Source organism: Empidonax traillii, unplaced genomic scaffold (genome assembly GCF_003031625.1).
Source record: "Empidonax traillii isolate 1590-97213 ecotype Southwest subspecies unplaced genomic scaffold, ASM303162v1 scaffold338:size1951571, whole genome shotgun sequence".
Taxonomy (NCBI): Eukaryota; Metazoa; Chordata; class Aves; order Passeriformes; family Tyrannidae; genus Empidonax; species Empidonax traillii.
Window position 1 is genome coordinate 1,607,102 of NW_020955531.1, and position 15,182 is coordinate 1,622,283.

General features: G+C 48.5%; 1 protein-coding gene across 1 annotated transcript; it reads left to right on the forward strand.

Moving 5' to 3' along the window:
• The first annotated feature begins 1,047 nt into the window (after window positions 1-1,047).
• MN1 (MN1 proto-oncogene, transcriptional regulator) lies at window positions 1,048-4,419 on the forward strand. The gene is made up of 2 exons (XM_027892124.1): window positions 1,048-2,744; window positions 3,842-4,419. The coding sequence occupies exons 1-2, from the start codon at window positions 2,558-2,560 to the stop codon at window positions 4,027-4,029; spliced, it is 375 nt and encodes a 124-aa protein (XP_027747925.1). The 5' UTR covers window positions 1,048-2,557; the 3' UTR covers window positions 4,030-4,419.
• The last annotated feature ends 10,763 nt before the right edge of the window (window positions 4,420-15,182 follow it).

The window sequence follows — 15,182 nt, forward strand, 5'->3', positions numbered from 1 at the left end:
GCACGCGATATGCGTTAGTCTTACAGGTGAACTTGGTTTTTATGGGATTAGTTTACTAAAAATTGGGACACATCTGGGTTTGCACAGTGCTTTGTGGGGTTGTCACAGTTAAAAGACTATATTTATTTTTTAATAATGCATAAGAAGATGCTACATGAGGAAAAAGGCTTTACGGAGCAGCTTAACTGCTCGGGGCTCAGTAAAAAGAGGGAGTGAGAAGGAAGCTGGAGGGACTGCAGGTGTGTATACACGGTGTCTGCAGGAGTGAGAAGAGTGTCTGGATTTAACATCACTAGAGAAATGTGATTTTCCCAGGCTGATGTGAAAAAGCAGTCTGTAGCGTGTGTATTGAATTTTTTGGTGAAGCAGAACTCCTGGTCCTCTTCCTGTGTCCCAGCTGCAGGCTCCAGTGCTGCAGGCTCCAGTGCTGCTGGCCAGGCTCCTGGCTTAGTCACCATGCTGCCATTAATGCTGTGTAAACAAACAAACAAACAGCAACCTTTTCTTTTCAGAGGCTGCGTGCCTTTGCAAAGTAGAGCAGAACGAAAGAGCAGCTTCCTAAATGTGCAAGGTCAGAGCAGAGGGTCGGGCCTGGGGGGAGGCTGGGGAGCCTGGCTGGGCACTGCCTGCTCGCTGTTTGTCTGGGGCTGAACGCCTGGAACGTGTTTGGCTGGATAAAGCTTGGTCAGAAGCTCTTAACCTAAAAGCAGACTGGCTCTGGGAACCACCACAAGATCACCAACTGCAGTGGGGTAGGACAGCGTCACGGTTGAGCTGGTTCCAAACTCCTTCTGGTCTCTGGTCACTTTACTGCTTTGAGTTTCATGCCTTCCTCGTCAGCATAGTGTGAGCTTACATACAGTGTTTTATCTGTTACCTCTGCTTCGGCATTTGCCGTTTCCAAGGGGCACAGGCTGTCCTCTGAGCCAGAGGTTGTACTTGTGTCTGTCCTGGGTTCTCTTGTGTCATGTCCTTTGGTTTGGAGAGGAAGTCTCCACCCAGACCATCTCAAGATCTTGGGTGTGGAGGATGGCCCTTATTAAAAGGGTACTGCTTTTATTAATAACACAAATTTCTTGCAGTAGTTGCTGATAGAGGCAGTTGTGCAGTTAAAAGATAATTTGTTTGAAAATACCTTGCTTTCAGTGAGATACTTCACGACTGACAGTGATTCGTCTGGAATTTAACGGCTGCAAGGCAATGACATGGTGACACCATCTTGCATTACCTGACTAATTTTAACCTGACCATTTCCTCTAAGATCACCCCTCCAGACCGTGGGTGCTCTGGCCTGAGGGTGTTGGGGCACTGGGGCTCTGAGGGGGGCAGAAAGGATTGCTGGTGGAACAGGTCTGCTGGGAGGGTGCTACTGTTCTGGACAAGCATCGGGCAGTATCCTGTGCTTAAGAACATAATTCTTATCAGGTGGATCAGCGCAACTTTAATTTTTTGCTACAAGGATTTTTTTCCAGGAAAGCATTTTACCTTTGTCAAGACAGTAATATTGGAAAAAAGTAAGCTGTGCTGACGATTTCCCTCCAGGTTGACTCTGAGAATTCTTGTGCCAGTGCAAGCCTTGCTGTGAGCTCTCATCCTCTCGTTGTTTTGGATTTGAATGTGTCATTTTCTGTTCTCGTTAACAATAGACAGGAGAGCAGGAGCTCCCACAGTGGTGTCCCGTGGTGAGTGAAGCTTGCGTAGACAGTGGCAGTCAGTACTGACTTTGCAAACTGAGGCTCACCTCTTTGCTTGGGTTTTCCTCTCAGGCCTGTTCATCCCTATGGGATAGATTTTGCTTTGATTCTTTTATCAGTAGTTTGCTTAGGAATTTTATCCACAGCAAACGGCTTAGGAATAATTTGCTGATTTACAAGCAAATAAGCCTAATTTTTTTATTCTTTAGTTGCTTGTGACACATAAACTTCTTCAAGTAGTCATTGCTGAGGACTGGTTCTGTTGGGGTTGTTGAGGTGCCTGCACAGCCGATGCAGTGGAGCTCTGGCTCTGATCCCGGCTGGGGAATGTGCCATCTCTGCCATGACTGTGGGAGTCCTTGGCTGTGGGGGTCTCCTGCAACCCTTGTAGTAACACCGCTGGGATCCCCGGGCCCCTCGTGGCTGCAGTTCAGCTGTGGGACTCTTTCCTCTTTCTCTGCAGCAGAGGAAGAGAGTTGCTGTCACAAGGACTAATCTTGAGGCGCTGGCTCTTCCTGTGCTGAGCCCAGCATGTCCTGTGCAGTCAGCGAGACGTAAGAATAAAAATATTGGGTAATGAGTGCCTTGTGAACAAATACAAGTGAGAAAAACATTTTTCTTTCACAGTTTTCTGCACAATCCCATCTGAGCTTTGAATATTTTATAAATAAAAAATTTTTCATGTATATTTGCGTTCAGGACAGTAAGTAAAATTGAACACTGAATCAAACAGTGGTTATTTAAGGAGTCTGTTTTCTTGCCCTGTGGTTTTCCCGAAGCAATGAGGCTCAGGGGTGACAGGAAAGGAGAGCAGAAGCTCCAGGTATTGGGAAGGTGGTTGTGGAACTCAGCATTTGGGTATTATGTGGTGGTCTCTGCTCCGTGCTTCTGCTCAGCCCCTTGGTAGTGCTTATTTATCAAAACTGATCAAAACACCCAACACCAACTGCGGGGAACTGGAATCCATCTGGAATGTAGAGAGCGTGAGCGCCTTTGCCGTGCTGCTGCCGGATTCCTCGCTGGAGCAGCGTGCGAGGGTGTCGGCGAAAGGTGATGGTGGCGCATGGGGCCGGCTGGGCTGTGCAGTGATAGACATCTGTGTGGGGATGTAAACAATCTCTGTGTGGAGTTTGCACGTGGCTGCACTAACGCAGGGCTGAGCAGGCAGCAGTGCTGCTCTGGAGCCCCGTTCCTTCTCCCGGCGTTTATGGCATCATGTCCCCAGATTCTCAGTAGTTTCTCTGTGTGGTGTTACTCTACTGCTTTAGATACGAGCATCTCTGACATCTTGTTATAATCAAACATTAAAAATATCTTCCATTTAAACCAGCCTAGTTTAGGATTATTAATATCATTGTGATTGTGTAAGAATCTGGTCAGTTCTGGTTTTGTATCTGGTTCAGTGGAAGCATTGCGAGCTGCCCCATGAAGTGTGGTAGCCCCGCACTGCTTGGCTTTGTGGAACAGGAGAAAGGTGATGGAAGGTAAAGTCCTGAGAGGTTAAACATTCACAGACAGTTTTTGGCATCTTTGGTGTGTTCCACCCATTTTAGCTACTCTTCACATTAACTGTAAAATCTATAGGAAAAAGGCCAAGGGATATTGTTTAGGATGTTTCAATTAAAGTCTTCCATTTGTGGTTAACAGAAACTAATGATGGTTCAAGATCATACATATTTTAGAAAAATATTATCAGGATACTCCATTAAGAGAGGGGAACAGGGAGACCAATGCTGGGAGTGACCGTGAGGGCACAGAGGGTTCAGGGCTGGCTTCCTGCTTGGAGATGTTTCAGCATCCGTTTTCAATAGCAGAGGGTGCATAGGGGAGGAAGGCTCCCGATTGTGCTGCAGTCCAGGACACACTCATCGGTCCTGGATCTGTCCCCAGCATTTAGACATGTCACAATTTGTTCTTCTGCCCTGATGAAAAATCGACCATGGACGCTCTCTGCAGGGATGGGGAGGGGGAGCCACACCAGTGGTGGTGACACAGTGTCCCCGAGCCAGGGGATGCGATGCCGCGTGCACAGGAACCGGGGCATGGGCCGGTGGGGAGAGGGTGAGGCAACCCCCCTGCTGCCGCCCGTGAGTTGGTGGGGTTGCGTGTCATGGGTCTCCTAACCTCTCTCTGTGAATCCTTTCCAGCCCACGACCTTCCCCCGAGTAAGACCTCGGCGGCGGCGGCGCAGACGGGCACCCACCTGCAGTGCCTCTCGGTCCACTGCACGGACGACGTGGGCGAGGCGAAGGGCCGGACTGCGGTGCCAACGTGGAGGTCCCTGCACTCGGACATCTCCAACAGATTCGGGACTTTTGTGGCTGCCCTGACTTGAACAAAAGAAATTATTTTTTTTCTTTTTTTAATTTCAAAGGGCCGCTACTGCTAGGTGGACTATTTTTCTAGGTTGGTACCTGCTTAGTGGCATATGGACTGGAAAGGGTTAATTTAAAGTAAACCTCAACTTTTTTTTAATCTTCTGCCACAGTATGTTACCAGTGTTAACCCTTCTGCAGTTAGCACACTTTTGCTTAAGATTTTCCTGCTAGACCACTTTTTCCCATTATTCTGTAACCTTGGCATACATTTATAGATGAGGCCTTTTCCTTTTTCATCTCAGCGTATGTCCAAGTCACGTATGTCATAATAAGACAAAGATTCTCCTCCTCCTCCTTTTTTTTTTCTCATTGCTTTGTGTTTTTTTTTTTTTTTTTTTTTTTTTTTTTTTTTTTTTTTTTTTTTTTTTTTTTTTTTTTTTTTTTTTTTTTTTTTTTTTTTTTTTTTTTTTTTTTTTTTTTCTTTTTTTTTGTTTTGTTTTGTTTTTTGTTTTGTTTTGTTTTGCTTTGTTTTGCTTTGTTCAGTGCTTATTACAATGGTGATCCTGAGGAGCAGCAGTTCAGGAATAAACACCAGTGAAAGTGAAATGGTCAGCATTAAATTATATGTTATACTGACACCCAGCCTTTGCCAGTCACATACAAACCAAGCAGTTGATGCTCTGTCGAATGTTCAGGCATGGACCTGCCCTTTCCTGAGAGAATGAGGTTCTCCTGTTAATGAGGTTCAGCCTCATTTGCTCTGTGCCTCCTGGTGAGGCCGGGACGCCCCTTCTTCTCTGTACCTGGGCCCAGCCCCGGGATGGAGCTCTGTCATGAACGGGCTGGTTCAGGCACACTGGGGAATGTACCAAGGGGTTTTTCTAAATAAGTCTAACAGGAAGTTTTCTTAATGGTCAAGAGTCATTATCTCCTCCTCTGAAGGCCCAGGCTCCCTCTCACTTGCCTGGACCTGGTGGTGCTCCTGCAGTTCCCACTTTATTGATGCTGAAAAAGAAAATCCCCTGCGCCCTGACCATTTTTTGCCCATTTTTTGCTGCAGAAAGATGCTGCTGATCGGTAGGAGGTCCAGTGTCCCCTGTGCTTGTCTGGGGATGCCCCAGCCCCTGCCACCTCAGGTCCCAACGCAGTGGCAGCTGCTGGGGATAGCCCAGGTTGGGGGATGCATGGGGCTGTCTGCTAGGGGCAGTGTTTCCTAATCTGCCAGTGCAGGGAGATCCCTCTTCAGACCCCCCAAAACTCATTCAAGGTCCTGTTTCTGCCACACACTGAAGAACAGCATTGCTGGATGCACACAATAAAAGGAAAGCCATGCTTTCCTGCTCGGGCTAGATAATGCTCATTCGAGACGAAAGTTGGAAGCAAACCAGATAAACCCACGACTGACATGATGGTCTGACTCTCCAGCGGTTTTACGTAATACTGTCCATTATTTGTGTGTCCCTGCGCCCAGGAGTGGCCCCGTCCCGCCCCGTGCCGGCAGCTCGCCTCCCGCAGATCCTGGAGCTCAGGAACAGCACTGGAGGATTAGGTTTTGGCTGCCAAATAAAGGTCGGCCTCTCCAGGGTTATTTATTCATGATTTCACAAATGTGTCCCTGCTGAAGGGACGGAGTTGAAGACTGCTTTGTATTTTATCTTTGATAATTGTGCTGGGTTTTTAATTATTTTGACGTAATATTCTCAGTAGACAGCAGTGGAGAGGAAATTCTGCCTAAAAAGCCAAGGGTGGTCTGGAATCCTCACTCTCGGGTCGTATGTGGCTTCAGAGAGACTCGCAGTGTTTGGAAATGTGATTTGAATGTGCTCTTATTAACCATGCATGGATTGATTTATGGGTCTGGTCAATGAATTGACTTTGGATAAATTTGGATACTTTTGAATCTTGATTTTCAATATTATTTTACTTTTTATTGAAGCTGGAGCTGCCACGAGGATGAGGATTTTTGCCCATCCTGAAGCAACTGGCTGTGGAGCTGCCTCACGCCCGCTTGGTTTGGAACAAAAAGCTGGGATGATTTGTACCTCTGTTGGGGTGTGTGACCAGGAGCGCAGAGCTCCTCCTGCACCTGCAATAAAATATCACCATCCCCAGAAAGTATCTCCTGGTAGAATAATCACTGTCAGCCTCCCTCTGGAAGGTGCCTCTTTGCCTGTGATTCCTCAAGTCCCGGCTCACCCAAGTATGTGATTTTAAATCCTGTCAGCAGAGCGTGGGGGGGTGCTGAGCTGGGAGTTCTGTGCCTGCCAGGGCACTTGTGCTGCTGTGGGGGGCTCGGTCCACAGAGAGGGGTCCTGGGGTGACCCCAGTACGGTACTGTCTTCCATCACAGCTGAAAATTTTGTCCGAGTTCATGGCCTGGTGGCGTTCCTGCATGGAGTGCAGCCCCTTGACTTGCTGCTTTGTTTTTAGTTTTTCCTGCTGCACTGAAGAGAACAGGTTTTTCAGGCTTCCTGAGGTCAGGGATGCACACCCTGTGCCACGGGAAGGAACCTGTCAGGGAACGCAGAGTTCAGATGCTTTTAAAGAGAAATCCTTGTTTGAGTGGAACTGTGCGTCTTGATTTGACCAGCAGTTCTACTTGTTCATCATTGGCAGCTTGTGCTTCTCTTCTGAAGTTGTTCTCATCCACTTGGAACTTCCTTTCTTACTTGCTCACATGGAAATGCAGAGTGCAGGCAATTCCTTAAAAATCAGTGGAATTCTGTGAAGTGAGGCCGGGCTGTTCTGAGGCCAGCGGCTGTGTCTCCAGGGGCCGAGCCATGAGTGCTGTGTCACTTGGCTGCTGGTGATTCCGCTCTGGGTGGTGGGTGCAGTGTGGGGAAGAGCACTGTCAGAGAGTGAGGAGTTAAACCAGTGGCTGGCTGTGTGCTGGGAGTTCTCCTGAATCATATGGTCACAACAAAATCCTCTTGCTAACCTCCTGTCCCTTAGATCTTGACTGACTGAGCTCTGCCTAGGGCAGCCACTGGTGATGCCAGGGCCAACCAAACCTGTGCTTTTAGGGTTTTGTTGCTTTTTGCCAAAGATCAGAACAGAAACGGTACATCCTGACCAACACAGGCAATCACATCCTGCTCATCACCTGGGAATGTGGTACTGGCAGCATATGCAGAGGGCTCGAGCTTTGTCACAGAGCTGGTGGTACTTGCAGTAATTTCATTGTACCCGTTAATTTTACTCATTAATGATGTAATTTTCTGAATAGTAATATTCCAACTGAAGCACGTTTGAGAGCTGTAGGTAAAAGGCAGTTGTGGAAGAGGTAAGTTGCACTCTAGTGGAGAGGGAAACTGAGGCACAGAGAACATCGACCTGACCGTGTCAGGCATATCAGTGGCAGGGCTGAGCTGCACCCAGGTCAGACCTCTCTGCTCACTGCAGAGCCCCCTGCCCAAGACTTGCTCCCTTTGGGGGCTGAGCTGGTCAGTGGGGAGAATTTTATGAGCTACATGTTTCCCAAATGCCAGGGCAAAGCCAGGATGGTGAAACCTACCTGTGTGTCCTGTGTGGCTTCCAGACGGGGGATGTTGTACAAGAAGCCAAAGACTGATGGTACATGACACACAATCTGCTTTGGATTGTGAACAGCGGTGGCTTTGCCTTTGTCATGGGGATTCTCCCTGTCCAGCCCGGTGCCGGAGGCTCCCACGCAGCCTTGGAGCTGCATTGGGGGCCACCACCTCCCGGCCCTGTGCCCTGGCTCCCTGTGTGTTTGTTAAAAGAAACCCTGTGCTTAGTCTGCAAGTTACAGTGTCATAAAGTTTCTGTTGCATTTCAATTGGGAGGAGTGATAAAACATCTCGTTGCCAGATCACTTTCTCCTGGGGTTACCCATTCTCTGCTATTCGAGCATCAGTGGGGTGGTTTAGGCTCATTGTTATTTAGTTAAGGTTTTCACTGTGTGTGAAGGTGGAAGGAGGTGAGCACCAGAATTGTCACCTGCATCACTTGGGGACCTGTGCAGATCCCGTGGCCTCCATGGTAACTCTGGGGCTGGCTGGCTTTCAGAACCTGGGATCGAGGTTGGACTTCCAGGCACCACCAGCAAGGCAAAAAGTTCCAGTTTCAGTGGGCAGAAGGGGTGAGGCAAGTGCAGGGCAGCAGGACGGGCACTGGGAGGGTGGGGGGCAATAGAAACCAAATGGTACATTTGGCTTAATTTTTTTGAGCTGCAGTGTAAGGTTTTCTCAGCTGCTGGATTCACAGCTGTTCAAAGGATGGTGTGTAAGAGCATAACCCATTTTTATAGAATTGTTTCTCCTTTATTGCTTAAGGCTAATGGAGGAAATAGTCTAATTTTGTCTTAGAAATTCTCTATTAAAATTGTTGGTTTGAGTCCATCCGCTCATAGGTTCTGACTGATGAAACTGCAGGCTCTTTCTGGCAGTTATAACTTTATCACTATTCACTACCCAAGAATATTACAGCTTTAAAACAGCCTTAAGCAAAAGGATGTTATTTCTTTGTACTGAATTTGGTTCATGGAAAAGAGAAAAAAACTCAAAACACTGGTAATCCGTACTGCATAGCAAACTCTTCTGAAAAATGTTATTGCACATGTAAAATATGAAAACTTGACTCTGCTGTGTGTTAGGCAATCCTGTAACCTTTTTTTTTTTTTTTTTTTTTTTTTTGATTCTTGTTAAATTCATTTCCTAAATGCTTGGTTGGAAGACTGTGACAATAGCTCATGAAATTGAGTGTTATTTTTCTTTCTTTTTTTTAAATATGTAAAGTGCAGTCTTCTGTATTCCTGCATATTGTACATATCTGTATATGTTTTACTGAGCAACTAAATAACAATAAATATGATGTTAATGGTGGCTACTGTATATTTCACACCAGCGTTGTTGATTTTTGTAGTAAATCCTTTTTCCCCTGGAATGTGAAGAAGTGAATAGACGCTGTTCACATTCAGGTAAGCCGTGGGCCTCGCGATAGTGGGGAGAAATTTACCTGTGATCCGGGGAAACCCTCACCCATGCCCAGATCTCCCACTGTGCAAAGGCTCCTTTGCTGCTGCCAGCAGCTGGAGCTGCCTGTCCTGCTCCAGCAACGCTCTGCCCCAAGCTTCTGCTTCCAAAAAGGCAGCAGGAGCTCGCTGTTCACTGCACATTACATTAACAGATGAAAATCAACTGACTGGCCTTTGATTTCTGTTCTTGACACTGGCTTTACTTGTCCCTGGTAATGTCACCTCTGGTGATGCCGGCACAGGACCTGCCTATCCTGAACACTTGCCTTCATCCCGGGGCTCTGTGCTCAGGGACTCACCTGGTCTGTGACTGTAGTAAGGATGGGTTATAGTTTATTAACTAAAGAAAAGCAAGTGGTTGGTCATGGAGCTTTTACAGTTCTTGCTCTCCTAATCGTTGTGCCCTGCGCCCTGTGACTGTGCTGAGAGTTGAAATCTGGCTGTAGCCATGTCTCTTTCCCCAAGCCATTTAACTGATTTAATTATACCCTTTGAGTTGTTTTCTGCACCAGGCTTTGGCATTCCTGTCACAAAGGAGACGCTATTAATATGTATTGTATGTTCAGCAGTCAGGGATCCATCGGCAGCGCAGCTGGATCCCGTGTGCCGAGATCTGCGCGGCCCCTCCGCGCCTTCCGCAAAGCGGTGCAGCAGTCGGACAGCCCTGCCCTGGCAACACCAGCCAAGATTCCTGCCAGAACTCTGTGTTGTGGGGCTGTTTGTGGGCTCCTTTGTGTGACTCCAGAGTTGTTTAAACCCCCTTTTCCCAGGCTGCTTGGTCGAGCCTCTTGCAGACTGCTGCTGGTGTGGCAGAAGGCGTCGCTTTCTCTAAAAACCAAGATAAATAAACACAGGAATGAAAGTTTGGGTCAATTACATCCTTTTGGCTGAGAACATTGTTAGAAACTGGAATTATGATGGGGTTTAATACTAATTATTTCCAAAAGTCCCTAGGCCACATGTCTGAAGTGGTTTCTCTCCTGCTCAGGGACCAGTTTGTAGCCTTCCCAGCAGTTTTAGCATCATGGCTAATAACATCACATATATTTTGCTTGTAAAATATCTGAAAACTTGTTGCTCAGGTGAGCTCTGTGAGGTTCTGCCCACAGGGCAGAGGTGCAGATGGAGGTGATGTCTGTTCTGAGCTATTCTTTCAGAGCTGCTGCCAGAGCTCACTAATGACAGTGCCAGAAGTGGAGGTGACGAGACCTGAAGAAAATCATTTAGGTTATCCTTGGTTCATTAGTGCAGGATTGTGCCCTGTTCTCTATTGCCCAGAGCTCTGACCAACACAACCAAAATGGACAGAGTCGGGAGGGGCCTTAACCTTTTAGTGAAAAGGAATAAAAACAACCAACCAAACATCCCTTTATCCCAGCTGTGGAGTGGGGATAATGTTCAAGGTGATGGAAGGGGATTCTAGGCTGCCTACTTCCAGGACTGGCAGGCAGCAGTGGGATTGTGTACCTGCCAAGCCCAGTCAGGTGGTGCCAGGGACCCCCTGGAAGGATTCAGGTGGCCCCCGGTCCCAGGAGAGCACGTGGCCTATGGGTGGGATGCTGGAGGTGGGATCCCTGGCTCCTTTGCATTCTCACTTGGCCTTGGACACGTGACACCATGAGCCATGTCTGAGCCTCATTATTTCCGTTTAGATCTTTCTTGGGTCACACCTGTAAAACAAGTAACAGAGGAGGAGCCCTCGTGAATGGTTGCTGTATCCTCTTAGGAGCTCCTGCTAGCAATCCACAGACAAAAGAGCTGCTGAAATGTCACTGTAAATGTGATGTTGAAACATTCATTTCAGTCTCAACGTTGAAGGAGGCTGAGAAGTTTGGTGCTATGAGGGCTCATGTCCTGCTGAAACATCCTCCTGCTTCGGGGTTAACTGATGGAGAATATTCAGCACTGAGCTTCAGGAGGTGGGAACTTTTCTGAATTTCCTTTTATCCTCTGCAAAATGCCCATCTCTCCCTTCCCCCTTTCTTCCCCCCACCCCCTTTTCTCTTTATAAAGCTGGAATTCTTCCAGACTCTGCTCTGGGCTTGCAAGAAAACTTTACTGTGTAAATTTGCTCTTTGTGTTGGGAGTCCTTTGTTTAAACAGTATTGTGAGCTTGCTGGGGAGGGATGGAAAGAGGGGGAGCTGGGAGGAAGAATTTGAAAAGCCCTGACCCCTGATGAATAAAATCCAGCACATTAACACATTCTTCAATAAATTCATGATTGCAGATAAGGTGGGAGTCCCCAGGGCCGGGCTTTTCATTAACCCCCTGCTGACTAACCCAAACAGACGGGAGTGTTTTGTCAGCGCTAGGACAAGCAGAGCCCTTTTGTGGCGGAGGGGCCGGGTGCGCATGGGGAGCGCTCCTCCAGGAAGCCAGGTTACAAAATGGGACTCTATTTCAGAACAAACTCCTTTTGGTTAGTTTGATGAGATTACAGAAGGGAAAAGGCTTTAACAAGGGGCTTATTGAAGCTAAGTAACTGTTCTGAATACAGTGAGGACCAGGGCAGAAAACATATGATTCCCAAGTAAACAGGCGCCTCAACAGTATGGCTGAAACAACAAAGCTGGACATACTCGGTGTGGTTCTTCTGTGGTATGTGGGAATGCTTGGAGACACGAACATGTGTGGGACCCCTGCAATAACCTGCGCTTGGCACAGCCCGGCACCGCCGGCCAGGGCTGCCCTGCACCGTGCTCTGGGACGCTGGGCTGGAGAGCGGCGTGGGAGGGACACCTGCACCATGTCCACAGTGCAAGGAGCACCTTGTCCAATTTTTTAGCCTCAGAAACCTTATTTGTTCCTCTGGTGAAAAGCCTACTAGGGAAATATTTTGCTTCTGTGGAAACCTATCCCCAAAATGCTTCCCTCCCATACTAGGAAGGTCTCCTGGGTTGTTCATTAGAATACCTACATTTTTTAATGATCTGAATTCTGTGGCTTGTGCTCCCAAGTCTTGGTCAGCCAAGCAACTCAGGATATCACTCAGTCCAAAGAAATGTGTTTTGGGATGAAACCCAGAAAAATCCTGAGGCTGTCTCAGGCTCCTCCTGCCTGCCAATGATGCTGCTGTGCCTTTCCCATGCTGCTCACCTCCCCAGGAGGTAACAGCTGTTGGTGGACTCCAAGCCTTTTGCAGAGCAGCTCATGCCCAGGTCAAGTGAATCCTGTCCTTTGGGAATAAACCCCGGTGCTCTGCACAGGACCCTGCACAGCTGCACCCAGAACCAGCAGTGCCGTGGCTCACCCCTCCTGTGGACATGCATATCCCACCGGAGAGCTCTGCTGCATGAGGGCTGCAGTGCTGGGGCTGGGAGCTGCGGGCACTTCGGCCCTGCCAACTCCCACCTGGGACTCTGCAGGCCCAGCTTTCTTACACTGCTGCATTTTTGGTGTGCAGTTTCATTTACCTGCGAGATGTGATTTAAAATTATTTCCCATTGTTGCTAACAGAAGCTTTTTTTTAAATTTCCATGGAAAATAATTCCTCTCTTTTAGGGGAACAGAAGTGTTCCAGCCCTGACTGCTCCTGGTCCCATTAGCATTGCATCTCCTCCCCTGCAATCCCTTATAAACAAACACTGTGTCTGTCATGGCCTTCTCTCCTAGCAGCACTGTGAGCAAATGTGGCAGGGACTGCTTTGCAGTCTGTTTTAAACTATTTACATTTCCAAGGTTAATAAAGATAGAGAAAGAAATATTGTATTTGTATTAAAATGGACCCTCATGGTTCCTTATTCTTGATGCAGTGAGATTAGGCATTGCCAGTTTCCCTAATTAATGTCCCACACCCTCAGCTCTGAGATCTCCTTGTGTCTGGCATGATGCCGGGGGTTGGATTTGGTCTTGTGGCTTGTGCCATGTGTGAACAACCTTCGAAATGTGTTTACCTTGTAAGCCTGATACTCCTTATCAAGGCTCTTGCTAAGGAGCCCAGGTGAAGGCAGCCTCTTGTTTGAAAGATTAATGCTGCATCGATGCAACTTCATATTTTGCCATTGCTCCGTCTCATTGTTAAGAAGCACCTGGAGAGGAAAAACCTGGTTGTTTGGGTACACAGAAACAATGGGTTCAGACTCCGGCCATGAGTCCCTGTGGCCTGTTTGCCTTGTGCCAGGCTGAGGGGCATTTCCCTCCGAATATCCTCCTCAAAGCCCTCTCTCGGAACTGCTGGCCAAGCAAAGGCAGCAGTTTAATAGTTTGAACACATGGCTCTGCTGGGCTGACATGTTTGACTGGAAGGAGCAGCGACTGCTCCTTCCCATGGAAAATCCATCTGTTCCCCTGCATTCCCTGGTGTGTGGGGTCTTGGTGCTGGGGCAGGGGGGATAGCAGAGTGGGTATTATTTGCTGTGCACCCTGCTTGGCTGAGTGACGCTCTGCACACTGGAAGTGGTGAGGAGGGGTCGCTCAGGCATGTTCCCCCCCCCTTCCTTTCCCTTCATTTACTATTTTGAGGCTTTGCTTTGTAAGAAAAGCCTGGTTTTTATGTCGGGCTGTTATTTATTCCCCTGGCTGTGCTCATGCTCGCAGAGGGCTGCAGAGCCCCTTGGAAGAGCCCCGCAGGCAGCCTGTGCTGGAGACCCGGGGCCCAGGTGCTGGGGCTGGGCTTGGCAGCGGGGGGCTGCAGAAAAGGGTCTGTTTGGGTTGGAGGTCTGAGGATTAATCTGAATACAAGGTTTTGTGTTTCTTTTCCCCTGGAATAATTTAAGTTCAGCTCTTTCCAGGCACTGGAAACCCTCCAGCAAGACTCAGAGGGATGGTCGTGGGGCATGGGGAGAACACTTACTGTGCCCCAGCCAGGCTCAGGACTCCCAGCCCTGCTGAGCTGCAGGAGTGGAGTTGTGTGGGTGGTGGCCATGCTTGGCTGAGGTCTGTTCATCCTGGCAGGATTTCTCTTTCTGGTTGGCCTCCCTCAAGGACTGTCATCCACTGTGGCTGCAGCAGACCTGCCACTGGCGTGGCTGGCACATCGTGGGGCTGCTCAGTGGTAACATGTGGCCGGGGGATGGCACAGGTAGTTGCTGGCCTGACATTGAAGGCATTTTATCTTAATTTGAGCTGTTAAGAAGTATCCCTTTTCTTGTGATTTATGGAGCAAGATCAGACCATGAGGCCCAGGTGGGTCCCACGCAGCCCATGGGGCACGACCCGGGCTGGAGCCCAGTGGGGCTGGTATGGCCGGTGACGGGGCTGGCTCGGCCTCCCAGCACTTTGAAGGCTGTTTGTGTTTGATGGGCTGATGCGTGTCAAATGCAATCCAGCTTCCCACTGTCTGCTCTGGCAGCCCCCTGAGGTTGGCCTTTGACAGATAAAGCACCCCCTCCCCAAATTTCTGATTTCACACTGATGCACAAACATTCTTTGGCAATTTGAGCCCATTGTATTAAAGTAGTTAAATTCCTTAAGCATGTGCCCCTGAGACAACAGCGGTGATATTCATTACAGAAATACCGGGGCGGTGGCAGTGCTGGCTCTCTGGCCAAGCCAGGAGACCTGTAGCAGTTATGGCTCCACTGGACCCTGAGCCAGCAGGTCCTTGGCGCTACGGAGGCTGCGGCACACACCGACACACAGACATCTGTGCCGTCTGCAGTGCTGCTGCTGCATGCACATCCCGGCGCTCCTGTGGGGCCCTCATCCTGCCTGTGCCAGAGGAGTCCCACTGGTGTGGCTCGAGGAGTGGGGGCTGTGCGCGCGTGTGTGAATGAGGAAGAGTTAAAACATGAATCTCTCTCGCCTAGTGCCTTTGCCTTTGTGCTGGACCTCGGAGAAATCACTCTGACTGTCCTAGTGTCAGCTCACTTTGGGACTTGGCTATTGGACCTGGTCTGGAAGCCTCCTTTTCCATCCAGGAGCAGCCTGGGAATCAGGAAAAAAGGTCCCAGAAAGGGAAGCAGCTTTGGCGAATGCAAGAATTGAATTGTTCTTTACTAAGGGAGAGCTGGAGGGGGCACCATTGCTGGGATGTGTTATAGTCCTGACTGCTCTGTAAGTCCTTGCCTCAGAATCTGCCCGTGTGATGGAGTTGCTTGTGAGTTAAGATCTAGTTTCAGATGTCTTAAGTTATTATTGATGCTTGAAAAGGTTACATCTGCAACTCATTTTCTATGTCACTGACGTTCTTTTCTGACAAATAATTTCAGAAATATGCAGCAAAATGTTTTGGC